Here is a 16,199-nt window from a genome sequence, read left to right as displayed (position 1 = left end):
TCTATTGTCTTGTTACCTCTGTCTAATCAGTGAACTTTACAGCAATGTATTTATTTATTATCGGAAACGCCTCGATCTATAGGTTCTTCTTGCTGCCTTTTAAATGTGCTTGAAAAACCAATAGCATCAGACATGTATATATTCCCAAAAGAAGATTTAGAAACGGCAAATTGTATTTCTTGGTAGATACATTGGATATCATTCCCCAGAATAATATTTTCCCCTCAATAATTTACATTAATATTGACTCATCAATAACAATTGATGGAAACACATCAAATGTAATAAAGTCTGCTCGCAAATAATTAAGTAAATGGAGTCTGCATATGCACCCTTGTGCGTCAGCGACTGGTTCCTGTGTGGGGGAGGAGGTGAAGCACTCCGGAGACTTATCCTATATACAGAACAGTTTTTGTACCCCTATTGATCATTTCCATCCAGGGAGTTACTTTTTACCCTCCTCTTCTTTTCTTCCCACTCAGCTTCACCAATAGGGTGGTGGTGGTAGTGCTACTGCTGCTGTACATAGGCTGCACAAGCAACAGCAAGAAGGGAATTCACTGGGTACAGTTAATGCACCGAGTCGCAAGCAGACTGTAAGACATCACGGGATTCCCCTCACAGGCTCTCAGCATAGAAACTCTTCTTTGGTGCTTAGGGGCTGCGTCGTGGTCAGGATGCAAATCTGCAGGGGACGATTGCTGGGTATCTCTGTGGCCATAGCTCATGGGGTGTTCTCTGGTTCTCTCAACATCCTGCTGAAGTTTCTGATAAGCAGGTACCAGTTCTCCTTCCTAACCCTAGTGCAGTGTATGACCAGTTCTACTGCAGCACTCACATTAGAAATCCTCAGACGCTGTGGGAAGATCTCCGTCCCCCCATTTGGGTTCAATCTTGCTCGGATGTTCGCAGGGGTAACGATCCTCTCAACTCTGCAGTCCAGCCTGACACTGTGGTCTTTACGAGGACTCAGCCTGCCTATGTACGTGGTGTTCAAGAGATGTCTGCCCTTGGTGACACTATTCATTGGAGTGCTGGTGCTGAGGAATGGGATGCCCTCTATTGGGGTACTCGTTGCTGTATTCATCACCACTTGTGGGGCTGCACTGGCAGGTAAGTAGACTACCACTAACCAGATCCAATGTTTTACAGTGCGCTTTGTGTTGTTAAATGTAAGGCACTCTAATTGCACCTTTAGAGCGGCCAAAGAGGTAGATTAAGATACAAATTGCACATTGAAGGATTTACTTTTTAGGCTTGACTACTGCACTTGTCATGCCTTTCTTAATGTTCGATTATAGATAGTAGATGCTTTATCGTTAGGCGTTTGCTTTAAGTGACATGAGATGACAGCTGTGCTTTTACTCAGAACTTCATGACATAACTACAAGACCATAGGGCAGCATGACACTAAAGTGACACACTAAAATAGTCAGCTATGGTAAGTTTTAGCTGGAGATAAATTCTTAAACTGCTATGATCAGGAATTTACCTGCGTGTTCTTTTTACTGCAGCAACATAAAATTGAGATATTTAAAGTGGTGAGTGAAACGTCTGGCAAGATTTTGTCATATACTAAGGTGAAGTTATTGCTGTGTAATGTGCAAGAAAGGATACCGTGCAGATATCCCAGAAGCCTTTGTACTGGAGAAGTAGGCGCTCTGCCCCATAGAACCATAGCTGTTGGACATGCTGCACGAGTTAAAAAGCACATGTAGCACCCAGAACAGAGCTATGGGCCAGATGACTTTTGATTTTTTTTTCACCAATTTTCAATATTATGCTATGGTATGTCTTGTTTTTTTTTAATAGAAAACGAATGATGTTATTGTAAGAACATGTGCATGAAATACTACTTAATTTAATTTCACATGTTAAGTAAGCCTGGTATGATGCATAGAAAAAGAAACATTATTGAAGAATTTATTCCATGTCTGATGTGTTTTGTAGTCACCCCCGCAACCCTCATGAAATCCCCTATTAACCTGTCCGCTTATGAACCTATTCAGTTTAACATTGTATTTATTATGTCAGAGTGTACTGTATTTAACATCCCGGATTTTTTTCCTGTATTATCATGCAAATTTGAAAAAGCATGAAGAAGTCTGCAGTATCTTGTTTTCTGTACTTCATCTAAAAATAGGTATTACCAAATACACCACTAGATCAAATGTAATTTTCTTTCATAGTTTCAGTTAGAACAAAAAGTACATTAATCAAAAACTTTTTAATCTAAACATTAATTTCAAGAGTATTTTAGTGCAGCATAACTCTTACTTATATATTCCTTACAATTATGCAGATTTGAGTACATGCATACTGACGGTTCTGATACATTCTGTACAGAATGGCCAGAGTTAAAAAATAAAGATGGACTTATTGGTGTCCTTAACCACCTACATCACATGCCTGTGGGCTGTATCTTAGCCAATGGTTATTGTGATATCTATCTAGAATAGCTTGAATTATGAGAGTATGTATATAAAGAGTATTTTCAATAAAGGGACATTTACTTGGGTTGCCACCAGGGAAGAGGGCTAGCCGTTAGACTTCCTAGATAGCAGAGATACTAAAAATATTTTATTTTTATCACTGGGAAATTAAGCAACACTTCATTTCAAGTGGGGAGTCTTTTACTTCAAGTAAGTTCTGTAACCAAATCTGATTTAACCCTGGATCTACTCCACAGACAGAATAGTAAGTTCAAATTCAAATTTAAATCCAAGCAAAAGTCATAACAGATCACTGGAATTGTACTTGTAGGTAGAGAATTAAAGTTAATAAACTAGTGTCAAACAAGACATGGGAGAGCCCCAGTGTAATGATACTTGTTGGTTCTCTTCCTTCATTGGCATCATATAAATCAATCCACACAAGTCTAGTTTGCTGATCTGTGGGAAGGTTACAAGATGTAAGGGCCCAATTGTTCACAATGCAACATTGGTGCCAGACAAATTCTTGACATGTGAATATGACAGAGCATTTTATACCACTTTCATAGTCTCAGTGCTCATCTCATTGGTTGGATCGGGGTCTGGGCTAGAAGAAACAGAGGGGAGTGAGGTCATGCTCTCCCTCTCTCCAGCCTGGGCATTGGGTGTGTTATATGGTGGGCCAATGGTGTGTGCAATGCAGTAGGATGTGTAGCATTTTATATTGGGGCTATTTGGGAGGAAATAGGTTTAATTATTAAATGGGAATACTAATTATTTAATGTTGGAACTGATTGGAAGAAAAAAAAGTGTATTTATTAAATGTGGTACAATTAATTTAATGTCAGGGCATGTTGGGAGGACAATATGTCTATCTATTAACTCTGATTGCTATTAATTTGATGTTGGAGATGGTAGAGAGGAAGTAGGTCTATATATTTCAGGTAGGGAGGCCTAATTATTAAATGTAGGTGCTCTTGATTTAACGTTGGAACTGGTTGTGAGGAGGATGGCCCATATGGTTCCCTCTCTGCTAGACTTTACATAGTTTATGTATCTCCCTTTTTTCCCAAACATCACCTCAACATTCCAGTATCCAGACAAGCAGCAACTGAACTTAAGACACCCCCAGGTGCAGGTAGTGAGCGCTGCAAGAACAGATAGGAGAAAGCAGGACAGAGTACCAACTGTCCTGATTCTGGTGGGGCAGTCCCAATTTTGTGTCCTGCTCAGGCCGGATTTTGTCCAGACCGCAATGATAGTTGGGGTGTATGTCCCGGCTCACACTATACTGCTCGTTAAGGGCCAGTTGCATGCACTACAGTTAGATGCAAGCAGCTCATCCTTTTTAAGCACAACAGTATGAATCAGGGCATACAGCCCAATTATAATTAAATTTGGAACAAAGTCCTGACTGGTCCGGACAGTCACAATTGGGACTGCTCCACCAGAATCAGGATAGTTGGCTAACATTGCCCGTGTATTTGAAGGGGATGGAAAGAGCCTAGCACTGTATCAAATGATAACCATGCCCCTTGTACACACTTTGGCAGCATGGAATGGATACCCCCCTCTAGATATCCTATCTTTGCCCCTGATGTCCTACGTTAACATTAATGGATTTTTAACGGGAAAATATCTATTGAAAATGGTTATTGCTTAGTTTTGTTTTCACTTATTTTTTACTAACAAGAGTGACACCATGCATTGCTATTGCTGAATTGTTATTGAAAGTCCAGATTTATCTGTCCCTATTTGTATCATAGTTGTCAGAGTTGATTTCCAGTAGCAGTTTTTAAAAGTTATCCCTGGGAAGGGAGTGAGTTTGCAGGATCAGACAGATAGACTGACAGAGCAGGTTGCAGAGCTCATGGGAGATACCTTTGCATAACTGCACCTTCTATGGGGCTGGTGATGTCCTTTTAGAGGAATGTAGATCTTCTCAAGGTATAGTAAAGGTATGAGTAGTCCAGGGAGACAACTTTGTATATATGTATGTACAGGGATTTGGTGAGGTATGCTCAAGTTGTGTTGTAGTCTGCGAGCCATACAGTGTGTTTGTATAGAAAGACAGTATGAGTGGGACCAGTAGACTGCACAAGACAGAGGTGGAGAACATGCATTCAGAGAAGGGACAAGAAAGGGAATTCTTTCAGGCAAGGTCCTGTCGCCAAGACTTTGCAGGTTGTACGATACCTAAGACATCACTGATTTTTGCTTGCACCTCATAGAGACCTGCACTGAATTTAATGGCTCTATTGGAATTGTAGAGCCAATCACTTATTTACACCTTCAGTGGCCTCCTATCAGTGACTTTCAATCAAATCTATTTTAGTCAAATACATCTGTTAGTTGAATCAATCAATTAAATATATGCCTAAATCTAACCTATGACACAGGTGTGCTCAAACCCAGTCCTCAAGAGCTACCAACAGTTCATGTTTTCAGGATTTCTTTAAGCATGCACAGGTGAGTTAATCTATTTTCCTGGGTCAGTAATTATCCCACCTGTTTCTACAGAGAGAAATCCTGAAAACATGACCTGTTGGCAGCTCTTGAGGACTGGGTTTCAGCACCTCTGCCATAACATATTTTATTTTGTCTTTATTTATTGAACAAAAAATAAGCCAACATGAAAAAGCCACATGTGAAAATATAAGTACACCATGATAATTACATATTTACCTTCTCAAGATGGTAAATTGAGCAGGGTGCTGCTAATCATGTTCTCCTCATTATTTCATTATCAGGAAGGTCGGCCACCACTAAGCAGAATGTTTGCCAGTTCCATCTGGCTCATTCAGGCTTATGCTAACACCACTCCTAAAGAAAAAGACATCTGCAAGGATCTCAGAGGAGTCATTGTTGCTAGTCATCAGACTGGAAAAGGTTATCAGGCTATTTACAAACAATTTAAAGCAAGCCCAACATTCTACAGTGAGAAAGATGTTCACAAATGGAGAAGTCTGAAGACAGTTGCCAAGCTTTGGCTGGATATCCCAGCATCATATCAAACTGTATGATGCTACAAAAAAAATCAAAAAAGAGTCCACATTCTACATAAATGGATCTAAAGGTCTCTATCAGCAAAGTAAATAGCAAAGTTCATAAGCTGATCATGACAAAATATATGACTTTCATCAGAGGGTAGCGAGGAGAAAACCCTTCTCTCTCGAAAAAAACATTGTAGTACAGATTAAGGTTGCAGAGATGCATCTGAACAAAACACAAGCCTGTATGGTTTTGTGTTGTTTTGTAGCCATAGGACCTGAATACCTTGCAATCATTGAGCCCACCATGAACTGCTCTTTATACCAAAGTAAAGTAGAGGTTAATGTAAGCCCATCTTTTTACAACTGAAGTGTGGCCAAAATTGTACAATGAAAGAGGACAATGACCCTGAAATCTTCAATTGAATGGTTGAAAAAAATATAGAAAAGAATCAATCAGACCTTAAGAGAACTGTGCATGAATAAATGCCTTTAAACAGCAATGAACTGAATCAGTGTTGTACGGAAGAGTGGGTCAGAATTCCTCAAATATTATGTAAGAGATTGATAAACTCATATAGGAAACAATGACTTAAAGTTATTTCTGCTAATAGCGGTTCTATAATCTACTGAATCATGCAGCGTATTGTATACTTAGGCTGGGTACACACTATCCTTACCATCATCAACATTTATGTATATAGCACCAGCATATTCTGCAGTGCTTTACAATTGGGAACAAGCAGCAGTAAAACATGCAGACAGAGAGGTAAGAGGGTCCTGCTCACAAGCTTACAATCTATGGGACAATGGTTTGATACATAAGGGTAAGTGCTACATCATATTGCATATTTTCCTGCTAGAATGCAAAGGTAAAAAGTATTGAGTGGGCTGTATGATCAGTCACACAGCAATATTGGTCAGAGAGTTGTTGTCATGTGTTAGCTGTGTAGAGGGTGGTAATAGGGAGATTAAGATGGTGGTTGAAGAATATTATAAGCTTGCCTGAAGAGGTGAGTTTTCAGAGAACGCTTGAAGGTTTGAAGACTAGAGGAAAGTCTTACTGTGCGAGGGAGGGAATACCACAAAGTGGGTGCAGCACGTAAAAAGTCCTGTAACTGGGAATGGGAGGATGTGATGAGAGTGGAAGAGAGACACAGATCTTGTGCAGAACGGAGGTGTCGAGTTGGGAGATATTTTGAGACAAGTGAGGAGATGTATGTCGGTGCAATTTTGTTGATGGCATTGTATGTTAGTAGAAGAATTTTATATTGGATTAGTTGAAAAACAAGCAACCGATGTAGAGACTGTCAGAGTGGCTCAGCAGAGAAAGAACAATTTGCAAGGAAAATCAATCTAGCAGCTGCATGCAAAATAGATGGTAGGGGTTTTAGTCTGATTTTGGGAAGACCAGTAAGAAGGGAATTGCAATAGTCAATGTGGGAGATGATGAGTGCATGTATTAAAATGTTTGAGTCGATGTGGGGTGCAAAGGATAGTTGTGAGTCAAGGATTACACCTAGACCATAGGCAAACCGAGGGGGGTTTCCTAGTGGCTGGAACCCCCCCTCCAAGCCTGGGGCACTGTATAATTGAGGTGGCTGGACCCTGCTCCCACTTCACACAGCTCTGCTTGAAAAGGGAGAGCTGTGTGCACCTAAAAGTAGTGCACGCAGCATTGCCCATGTATATTATGAGGATTGGAAGAGTTGGAGGGCAGCCAAGCACTGTCTAATATTATAGTCATGCACCCAAGCATGCTGGTCACGCCCACTGGCGGCTTGGTGTGGAAACCCCCCTCTACAAATCCTGTGTTTGCCCCTGTAGACAGTGAACTTACGGGGTGAGATTTATGGTCATGTTATCAATAGAAATAGAAATGTCATGCAGGAAGCTTCTGTTTTTGGGTGGCAATATTATTAATTCTGTTTTTGAAAGATTGAGTTTGAGTTGGCAAGAGGACATCCAAGATAATGGATGTGAGTCAATAATGCGAGACAACAAAGATGGTGAGATATCAAAGAGATATATAAATTTGTGTATCATCTGCATAGAGATGATACTGAAATTCAAAGAAGCTTATTAGTTTTCCAAAAGAAGTGGTATAGATAGAGAATAGCAGAGAACATAGGACTGAGCCTAGTGGTGCTCCAACTGATAAAGGAAGCAGAGCGGAGGTGGATCCAGGGAAATTAACACTGAAAGATGCAGTGGATGCAGCTTGTACTATTTGTTTTACAGCTGTGCTCTGTTTTTTATTCCCTGAAACAACTGTGTGCAATTCCCTTGTGTGCACGGTTGAGCTGCACTTCTGCCGCATTCAGTGCTAAAGCTGGGTACACACTACAGAAATTTCAACCAACTTTTTATGCCGAGCGATTTTACATGCGATCGATGTTCCAATCGCTCAGTCCATGGACTGCATACACACTAGCCTTGTTTAGGACGATAAAGGGAAGAGCAGACGTCCCTTTAGCGACATTTTACAGCCATGTTGTCGTGAGCAATGGCTGTAATTTCGTACATGGACCGAGCGATCGGACCATCGATCGCATGTGAAATCACTCTGCATAAAAAGTTGGTTGAAATTTCTGTAGTGTGTACCCAGCTTAAGCTTGGGGAGCAACAAAGAGGATTAGGCTGGGTACACACTACTCTGTATGACAGCACTGCTCAGGTGGACTGGAGCTGCTGTCATCCATCCAGTTGATGGTTATGACAGATGAAGAGCACAGGACTGAAGGTAATGTATTATAGTGTGTACACATGATTCGGCATGCTGATCGGGACTTTTTGTTTTTTGTGCCTGTTGGTAAATCGCTAATCTTTAGAATTTTCCTGTAGCGTGTACCTAGCCTAACTTGACATACCTTCCTTACTTTACTTGGTGAAGTACAAAATAAAATCTGTTATGTGTTATTTATCAAATGAGATTAGATTTATTCAATTTTAAGACATGGATGATTGTTAATTATGCTCTGATATTTAAAAACACAGTTTGAATTATAGTGTATTATCTTTTTTTACAAGACTGTGTATATATAGTGCCATAAAATTCAGTCCCATCCCTTTTTTCATACTTAAGAATCTCACAGCCTGGAATTTTTATTTTTTAAAATTGAAATTTTTTGCTTGTGAGTCCCAACATAGGTGTAACCACCAAAGCAGCAGATCTCTTCATGGCTCCTCAGTGGCTGGGCCTCTTCTAGCTGCAACCTGTGTTGTTCAGGGCCCTGCTCCCCCGTGCCAGCTCATTGTGCACTGTGCACTCAGAGGAGAATAGCACAGTGTTCCTGTTCAACAGGGAGCCTAATGAACTTCCTGCTGTATGTATTGTATGTCTGTCTACAAAGCATAGCATTTCAAACTCAAAATGTCATGGCTAGGAGTCAACTTTCTTGAGCTCCAAAATCTACTTACAGGGATGTTCCCTTCTTCTCTGAGCAGAAAGTACTGAGTGGCACACAACAGAGTAGGGAGTCTGCAAAGTAAGTCAGGGGAGGGTATTCTACCCCTAGGAACTTTGGAAGCCCCATCAGACTTTTTCTATAGGATCTACAAGTTTCTGGTTACATCCTTGAGACATTCATCTTCACAAAAATGATCATAATAAGAATATAAGAATCATTGGTCTGTTTGTCTGTCCGGTTGTGCATTTGGACACCCTTGTACCTACTGGGATGAAACCAACGTGAGGTGGTCCAGTTTGATCCTGTCCAAGTTTTAGCGGGGGTTAGGGTCCCGGTCGGATGGTGCACGCTGGGTAGAACTTTGACCCAGGGAGCCTGTTCTGGGCCTTCCAGTGGATGGATTTGGATGACATTTAATATAAAAATAAAAACGACTCTGGGAACCACCTCATGGCTGTTTTGTGAGAGCTGCTAAGCTGCTCATTATTTTTAAAAGGTTAACAGTTACATCCAACTTATTGATAACCTATTAACTTGACAATTTAAATCTGGGCAACACCGGGTACTTCAGCTAGTAAGGTAATAAAAATAAAATAAAATATCATGAATTGATAAGTATCCATCCGTCTTGGTCAATACTCTGTTCAACCACCTATGGTAGTTACTTTAGATGGTATTCTTTTTTGATAAATGTTTTTTTAACTTTGAATGATAAGGTGTTCTGGATTAGCTGACGAATGGAGAAGACCCCGGAAATGCTTAGCAGGAACACAGACACTGGTTCACAGTAATCTTTTGGATACATTTTTTATAACTTTGAATGACAATGATTTTGGGGGGAAACATAGAAGTAGTCCATGGCAAGCAGTGTCAAACAGTGGGTGTATAGAAGAAAACAATAGATATTTGAGTCCCATACAGAGGCATGCAGATCACTCTTGAAAACATTACTGGCCTGCAGAATGTCTCTGTAGGCTAAAGAACCAGATGTGAACTGAAACCCATGTGACCTGAAGCTATGCATTTGATGGCTAGACATTCATTTGAACCACATTCAGAAAGTCGATAACATTAAGACGACAATTCAAATGTCAATAGTATTATTAGGTTGACAATTCTAATGTAGACAGTATTATATGGTTAGTGTTAGGGTTAAGGTTAGGGATAGGGTAAGTGTTAGGGTTAGGGTTAGGGATATTATTGTCGACATAATAATAATGTCTACATTTGAATTGTAGACCTAATAATACTGTCTACATTCAAATTTGTTGACCTAAGAGCCCTAAGTAAGTAATTTGCAAACAATAAAAAAGTGGACCTACACTGCTTTGTTTGTGCCTATTTTCATGCCAGCATATTGCAATGTTCATGACCATTGCCTGGTCCCCGGAACAGTGGCCACTTTTACGGGTTTGCAGATACAACTGACAATGTTGATGGTGAAAACTGTCTAGATATCACATCAAAGGCCAAACTATTATAACTTTAGATCACCCCCTTCATTAATTACACATTTTACATTGTTCACATATAATACAATCATGGCCAAAAGTTTTGAGAATGACACAAATATTATTTTTCACAAAGTCTGCCTCCTTTTTATAATGGCAATTTGCATATACTTCAAAATGTCATAAAGAGTAATCATATGAATTGCAATTAATTTCAAAGTCCCTCTTTGCCATGACAATGAACTTTATCCCAAAAACAACATTTCTACTTCATTTCAGTCATGCAACAAAAGGACCAGCTGACATCAGGTCAGTGATTCTCTCTTTAACACAGGTGAGAGTGTTGGCGAGGACAAGGCTGGAGATCACTCTGTCATGCTGATTGAGTTAGAATAACAGACTGGAAGTTTTAAAATGAGGGCAGTGCTTGAAAAAAATGTTCTTAATCTGTTAACCATGGTTATCTGCAAGGAAACACGTGCAGTCATCATTGCTTTGTACAAAAACGGCTCCACAGACAAGAATATTGCTGCTAGTAAGATTGCACCTAAATCAACCATTTATCGGATCATCAAGAACTTCAAGGAGAGAGGTTCAATAGTTGTGAAGAAGGCTTCAGTGCACCCAAGAACATCCAGCAAGCGCCAGGACCGTCTCCTAAAGTTTATTCAGCTGTGGGATTGGGGCACCACCAGTACAGAGCTTGCTCAGGACTGGCAACAGACAGGTGTGAGTACATCTGCACGCACAGTAAGGTGAAGACTTTTGGAGGATGGCCTGGTGTCAAGAAGTCCAGCAAAGAAGCCACTTCTCTCCAGGAAAAACAGGACAGACTGATATTCTGCAAAAGGTACAGGGATTGATGAGGACTGGGGTAAAGTCATTTTCTGTGATGAATCCCATTTCAGATTGTTTGGGGCATCTGGAAAAACGCTTGTCTGGAGAAGGAAAGGTGAGCAATACCATCAGTCCTGTGTCATGCCAACAATAAAGCATCCTGAGACCATTCATGTGTGGGGTTGCTTCTCAGTCAAGGAAGTGGGCTCACTCACAGATTTGCCTAAGAACACAGCCATGCATAAGAATGGTACCAAAACATCCTCCAAGAGCAAATTCTTCCAACCATCCAAGAACAGTTTGGTGACAAACAATGCCTTTTCCAGCATGATGAAGCACCTTGCCATAAGGCATAAGTGATAACTAAGTGGCTCGGAGATCAAAACATCGAAATTTTGGGTGCATGGCCAGGAAACTCTGCAGACCTTAATATCATTGAGAACTTGTGGTCAATTCTCAAGAGGCGGGTGAAGAAACAAAAACCCACAAATTTTGACAAAATCTAAGCATTGATTAGGAAAGAATTGGCGGGCATCAGTCAGTATGGGGCACAGAATTTGATTGACAGCATGCCAGGGCGAATTGCAGAGGTCTTCAAAAATAAGGGTCAACACTGCAAATATTGACTCTTTGCATAAACTTAATGTAATTGTCAGTAAAAGCCTTTGACACTTATGAAATGCTTGTAATTTTACATCAGTATACCATAGCAACATCTGCCAAATAGGTCTAAAAACACTGAAGCAGCAAACTTTGTGAGAACCAATACTTGTGTCATTCTAAAAACTTTTGCCCATGACTGTACTGCTTTGTTAGCTTAATTTATGTTTTAAATTTATAATTAGAGTGAGGGAACGCCAGGGCTGACTTTATTATATGTTTCACTCTTGTGTGCGCAATGGTTTTTATTGCGTTACTTGATGCATCTAGAAAAGTGTAATTAGTAGAGACAAAATGTGTCCCATTAATAGTATAGGATGATGCCTGGTTTACACTAATTTTGAACATGTGGAAATATCAGGCCTATTGCACAGAATAAGTCTTATAGTCAGGAGTGGGAGTTGGTTATCAGAGTAGAGGCGCAGGTAGAGGTAGACCTAAGAGGGCCTTTGGAGAGTATTTCGAGATGAGCTTTGAGATATATGAAGGGGTGGTGTTGTTGAGAGCTTTGTAGATAAGGGTGAGTGGGCTTGTGATGTCAAAACCAGCATTTTTTAAACTTTTGCAGGGGGTAAATGAGTATTAATCTTTACATCCAAGTGCACTGATTACATCCCTTTAGAGCCAAGTACTTTTTCTTTTAGACAGGTACAGAAGGCAGGCTTCAAAAAAAGAGTTGCTGCTGATCTTTAGCTATATTAATTTAATTCATGTCTTAGGAGACACCATGGACAAAAATGCTAAACATGACTAAAACATGCACTAATTGGAGATCACTGTTTTGTGTTACAAATATTTGGTGACATATTTCACAATATTACAAATAAGGAAAGAGAGTTTAACAGTTATATTGCTATATAAGAGTACAGTAGATAAGTGGGTGAAGTTACATTAGATCTTCCAAACATTCTATCAGGTAAGCAAAATACACAAAAAGTGCACAAATAAAGTGCATCGGAAAGGCAAAAAACGAGTCAACTAGAAGTTTAGGATGTTATTTACCTTTAACAATATTTAGTTTATTTTTCCACCAAACTTATTTACTTTTGCTACATATCTATTTTATTTTTAACATACCCTACAAATAACAAGATATGCAACACATAAATAATGTTGACCAATGTGTCAAATAGTCACTGTAGGTCATTTACAAAGTGCACTTGATGTGCAGTCCTTTTGTGGAGTAGAAATGGCGCCCCTCCACACTGTAAAAAACCCCCGTTAAAGTGCACCCTCGCCACGCTTTTATTCATTTCAATAATCTCATTTCTTAGGATGAAATCTCATTTTTACAGTGCTCCATAAAACTAGGTGCATAGGAGCGCCTAGGAATGTCATCGTGGAAATCTAGGTGCTGTTGTACCAATTAAGGGATATGGCCCTACCAAAGAGGACTTTGTGGTCCACTGTGTGCAGACTCTTTAATGCAGAACAGTTGAGTGCAAAGCCCTGTTGCACAAAAATTATGTTTAGGATTTAAGTAAAGATTTCTCTCTTTGAATAAATATTCCTTCATAGTTAACCTGTTCACGCCTGGCCATAGTACATTTTTTAGCTGGAAATTGCAGCAGCATATGGGCCTTAAAGTGAGTCATTGCAAGATGGGAAATTTGTCCTGGTCATGAAACACGGAGGGGGGTGGAGGGAGTAAGGGGCTATTATTTTGAAGTGGTTAAACAAACATGTTTGTTTGTTGTTTAAATCAAACCTATCTTACATTTTTATCTTATGTTCCATACAGGGGCTGGAGATCTGAGTGGCGAGCCGGTGGGATACATAACTGGAGTGTTGGCTGTACTCGTTCATTCTGCTTATCTGGTAATAATCCAAAAGACTAGTACAGATAGTGACCATGGACCTCTGACTGCACAGTATGTCATTGCCATTACTGCAACTCCTGTGCTCATTATCTGCTCCTTCGCCAGTATGGACATGATCAATACCTGGTCCTTTCCAGGTTGGAAAGACCCAACCATGGTTTGCACTTTCATTGCATGTACAGTGATTGGTTGTGCCATGAATTTTACCACACTGCATTGTACATATATAAACTCAGCGGTCACCACAAGTTTTGTCGGGGTTGTGAAGAGCATTGCCACAATCACAGTAGGCATGCTTGCCTTCAATGATGTAGAACCCACATCACTTTTCATCGCAGGTGTGGTTGTCAACACCTTTGGGTCCATTATCTACTGTGTGGCCAAGTTCTTTGAGACCAGGAGACAGATCAACTATGAAGATTTGGAAAAGGAGGCAATTAGGGACGAAAAGGAGACTCAGTGTGAACAGCCTCCACCTTTTGTTATGGAAGAAATATTACAGGAGAATAACATTGAAGGACAGCCAGAAGAAAAGCCAGCGACTGAGAATGCTGGTAACAGTGAAGAAAGGGAATCGGGAAGCACAGTGGCTTCAGTCTTGAAATCACATAGCCCAACTAAGACTTCTGAAGAAGATAACAGAAGTTCATTAAAGGATGCATATCTTGGAGTATGGAGGATGGTCAGGGGTACTAGATTTTTAAAGAAAGATTACCTTATAGAAAATGAGGAACTTCCTAGCCCTTAACAATACATCTCAGAGGTGGAAATTATCTTTTGTATGCTATGGAGAAGGATAAATACATATATGTCAGCAATCTGTTATTTATGATAAAAACTATCTAAAATATCTCTACATATATATATATATATATATATATATATATATATATATATATATATTTATATATTTATAGCTATACATAGAGAGGGAGAAGTAAATATTTTATTTTGAAGATCTATACGATCTGTTGTAGAGAAAGTGGTCTCAGATTCACATTTTATCAAAAGTGAATAGTCTCCATTATTATAGTCTTCATACTAAAACTAAGTAAGGAATAATGTGTGTGTCTTCTATGTAATATTAAACAGGACATTAGAACAGAAAGGTGGGTTATCTGCATTCAACAAAAAAAAAATCGACATGTTGAGTGGTTTATCCTCCTTATAGCTTGTTAAAGCTGTGTCTCTGAGTCTGCCAACAACTTGAGTTTTCAGGAATCTAGCCAGTGAACATGTAACAGTAACGTGGTGTGGTTTGATTGAATCACTTTTGTCCAATAAAGTACAGCCCAACTTTTCAGTGGAGGGGGAGACTGAAAATGTGTGATTTACTTGAAAAGCAAAGATGTAACTGTAAACATTTAGCACAGTCTGGTTATTTGGTTTTATAGCAGAAAAGCCAGATGTTAGCTAAACACACATACATGGCCAAATTATACAGATACAGTTGTCAGGCATTGGGTTGAATTAAGTGATTGCAATGGAAAGGCTGCACCCACCACCATTTCGATGATCAACCGATGATCATGTACATACAGAAATTTAGGTAATTTGCCACCATATTTTCCATTCATTAATATTGGATTTTGAATTTTCAGGGTGATTACTTAAAGGTTTATTTTTGCTCAACGTTGATATGACACTATGGCAGGGTTTTCCCAAACCCAGTCCTCAGAGCTCCCCAACAGTGCAGGTTTCCCGGATCACATGTGACATAATTAGGACCACCTGTGGATCTGTTACAATGTGTCAGTCAGTAATGACTACACCTGTGCTCCAGCAAGGAGATATGGAAAACCTGCACTATTAGGGAGCCCTGAGGACTGGGTTTGGGAAACCCTGCACTATGGGACTGATTCAGTGTTGGCCGCAGTTGTTCCCCAAACTACAGGCACAATTTGTGTTGATAAAAAAGTAGCAATTGTGCCCATATGCAAAGCAGCAACTATCTTAAGGTGCGTGCAGATCAGCAACCATAGCATATGCGCCTAGTTTACGTAAGCGTATGTCACATAGACTTCTGTTCGACTCATGCCCATGTTTTTAACCATTTATTGTATGTACAACAAACCCATTTGCATTTACGCATCAACAAATTGCTAAGCCTCTCTAATAAACCAGAAACAACTCTGTCTTATATATATGAAAAAAAAAATATTTTTGCTGAAACACAAATGCATGATATATGCCCGAGCGATGAAGAAATCAACCAGTGTAAGTGGAACGTTCACAAACAGTCAATCGTAAGTGGTTCGCTGGTGCTGCAGACAGTCATCATCATCATGCTCTATTTACACTTGCCTCTGACCACCCACAAATAATACAGCTTTCTCAGATGCCTCTTTGTCACAGTCTGCACCTGTTTGTACTTGTGTGAACACATCATTACTGTACTCATCCTAATATGTTAGAAGGCTTACAAATTTGTGGTTGGTTTCTGCATGTGCCGTATAATAAGCTTTTATAAGTCATAGTTTATAGTATATTCTATCCAGCACTAAAAAAAACCTGCAGACTATAACTGAATATATATTGCTCTGTAAATGGTCAATATATATATGTACCCTGTAATAAATTAGAGGTTTACTTAAATATA

At 39.7% G+C, this 16,199-nt stretch overlaps 1 protein-coding gene across 1 annotated transcript; it reads left to right on the top strand.

Annotated features, from left to right (window-relative positions):
- The first annotated feature begins 454 nt into the window (after positions 1-454).
- Positions 455-14,439, top strand: SLC35D3 (solute carrier family 35 member D3). Its single transcript, XM_075200674.1, has 2 exons — positions 455-1,113; positions 13,522-14,439. The coding sequence occupies exons 1-2, from the start codon at positions 678-680 to the stop codon at positions 14,346-14,348; spliced, it is 1,263 nt and encodes a 420-aa protein (XP_075056775.1). The 5' UTR covers positions 455-677; the 3' UTR covers positions 14,349-14,439.
- The last annotated feature ends 1,760 nt before the right edge of the window (positions 14,440-16,199 follow it).

This window comes from Mixophyes fleayi, chromosome 3 (assembly GCF_038048845.1).
Source record: "Mixophyes fleayi isolate aMixFle1 chromosome 3, aMixFle1.hap1, whole genome shotgun sequence".
NCBI lineage: Eukaryota > Metazoa > Chordata > Amphibia > Anura > Limnodynastidae > Mixophyes > Mixophyes fleayi.
This window is presented reverse-complemented; position numbering and strand designations above follow the sequence as displayed.

What these genes read in the sequence shown, in the direction of transcription:
- SLC35D3 (XM_075200674.1), top strand. Translation starts at nt 678, where the DNA reads ATGCAAATCTGCAGGGGACGATTGCTGGGTATCTCTGTGGCCATAGCT. An exon ending in TTGTGGGGCTGCACTGGCAG is followed by an intron (nt 1,114 to 13,521) that starts GTAAGTAGACTA and finishes TGTTCCATACAG; the next exon opens with GGGCTGGAGATCTGAGTGGC.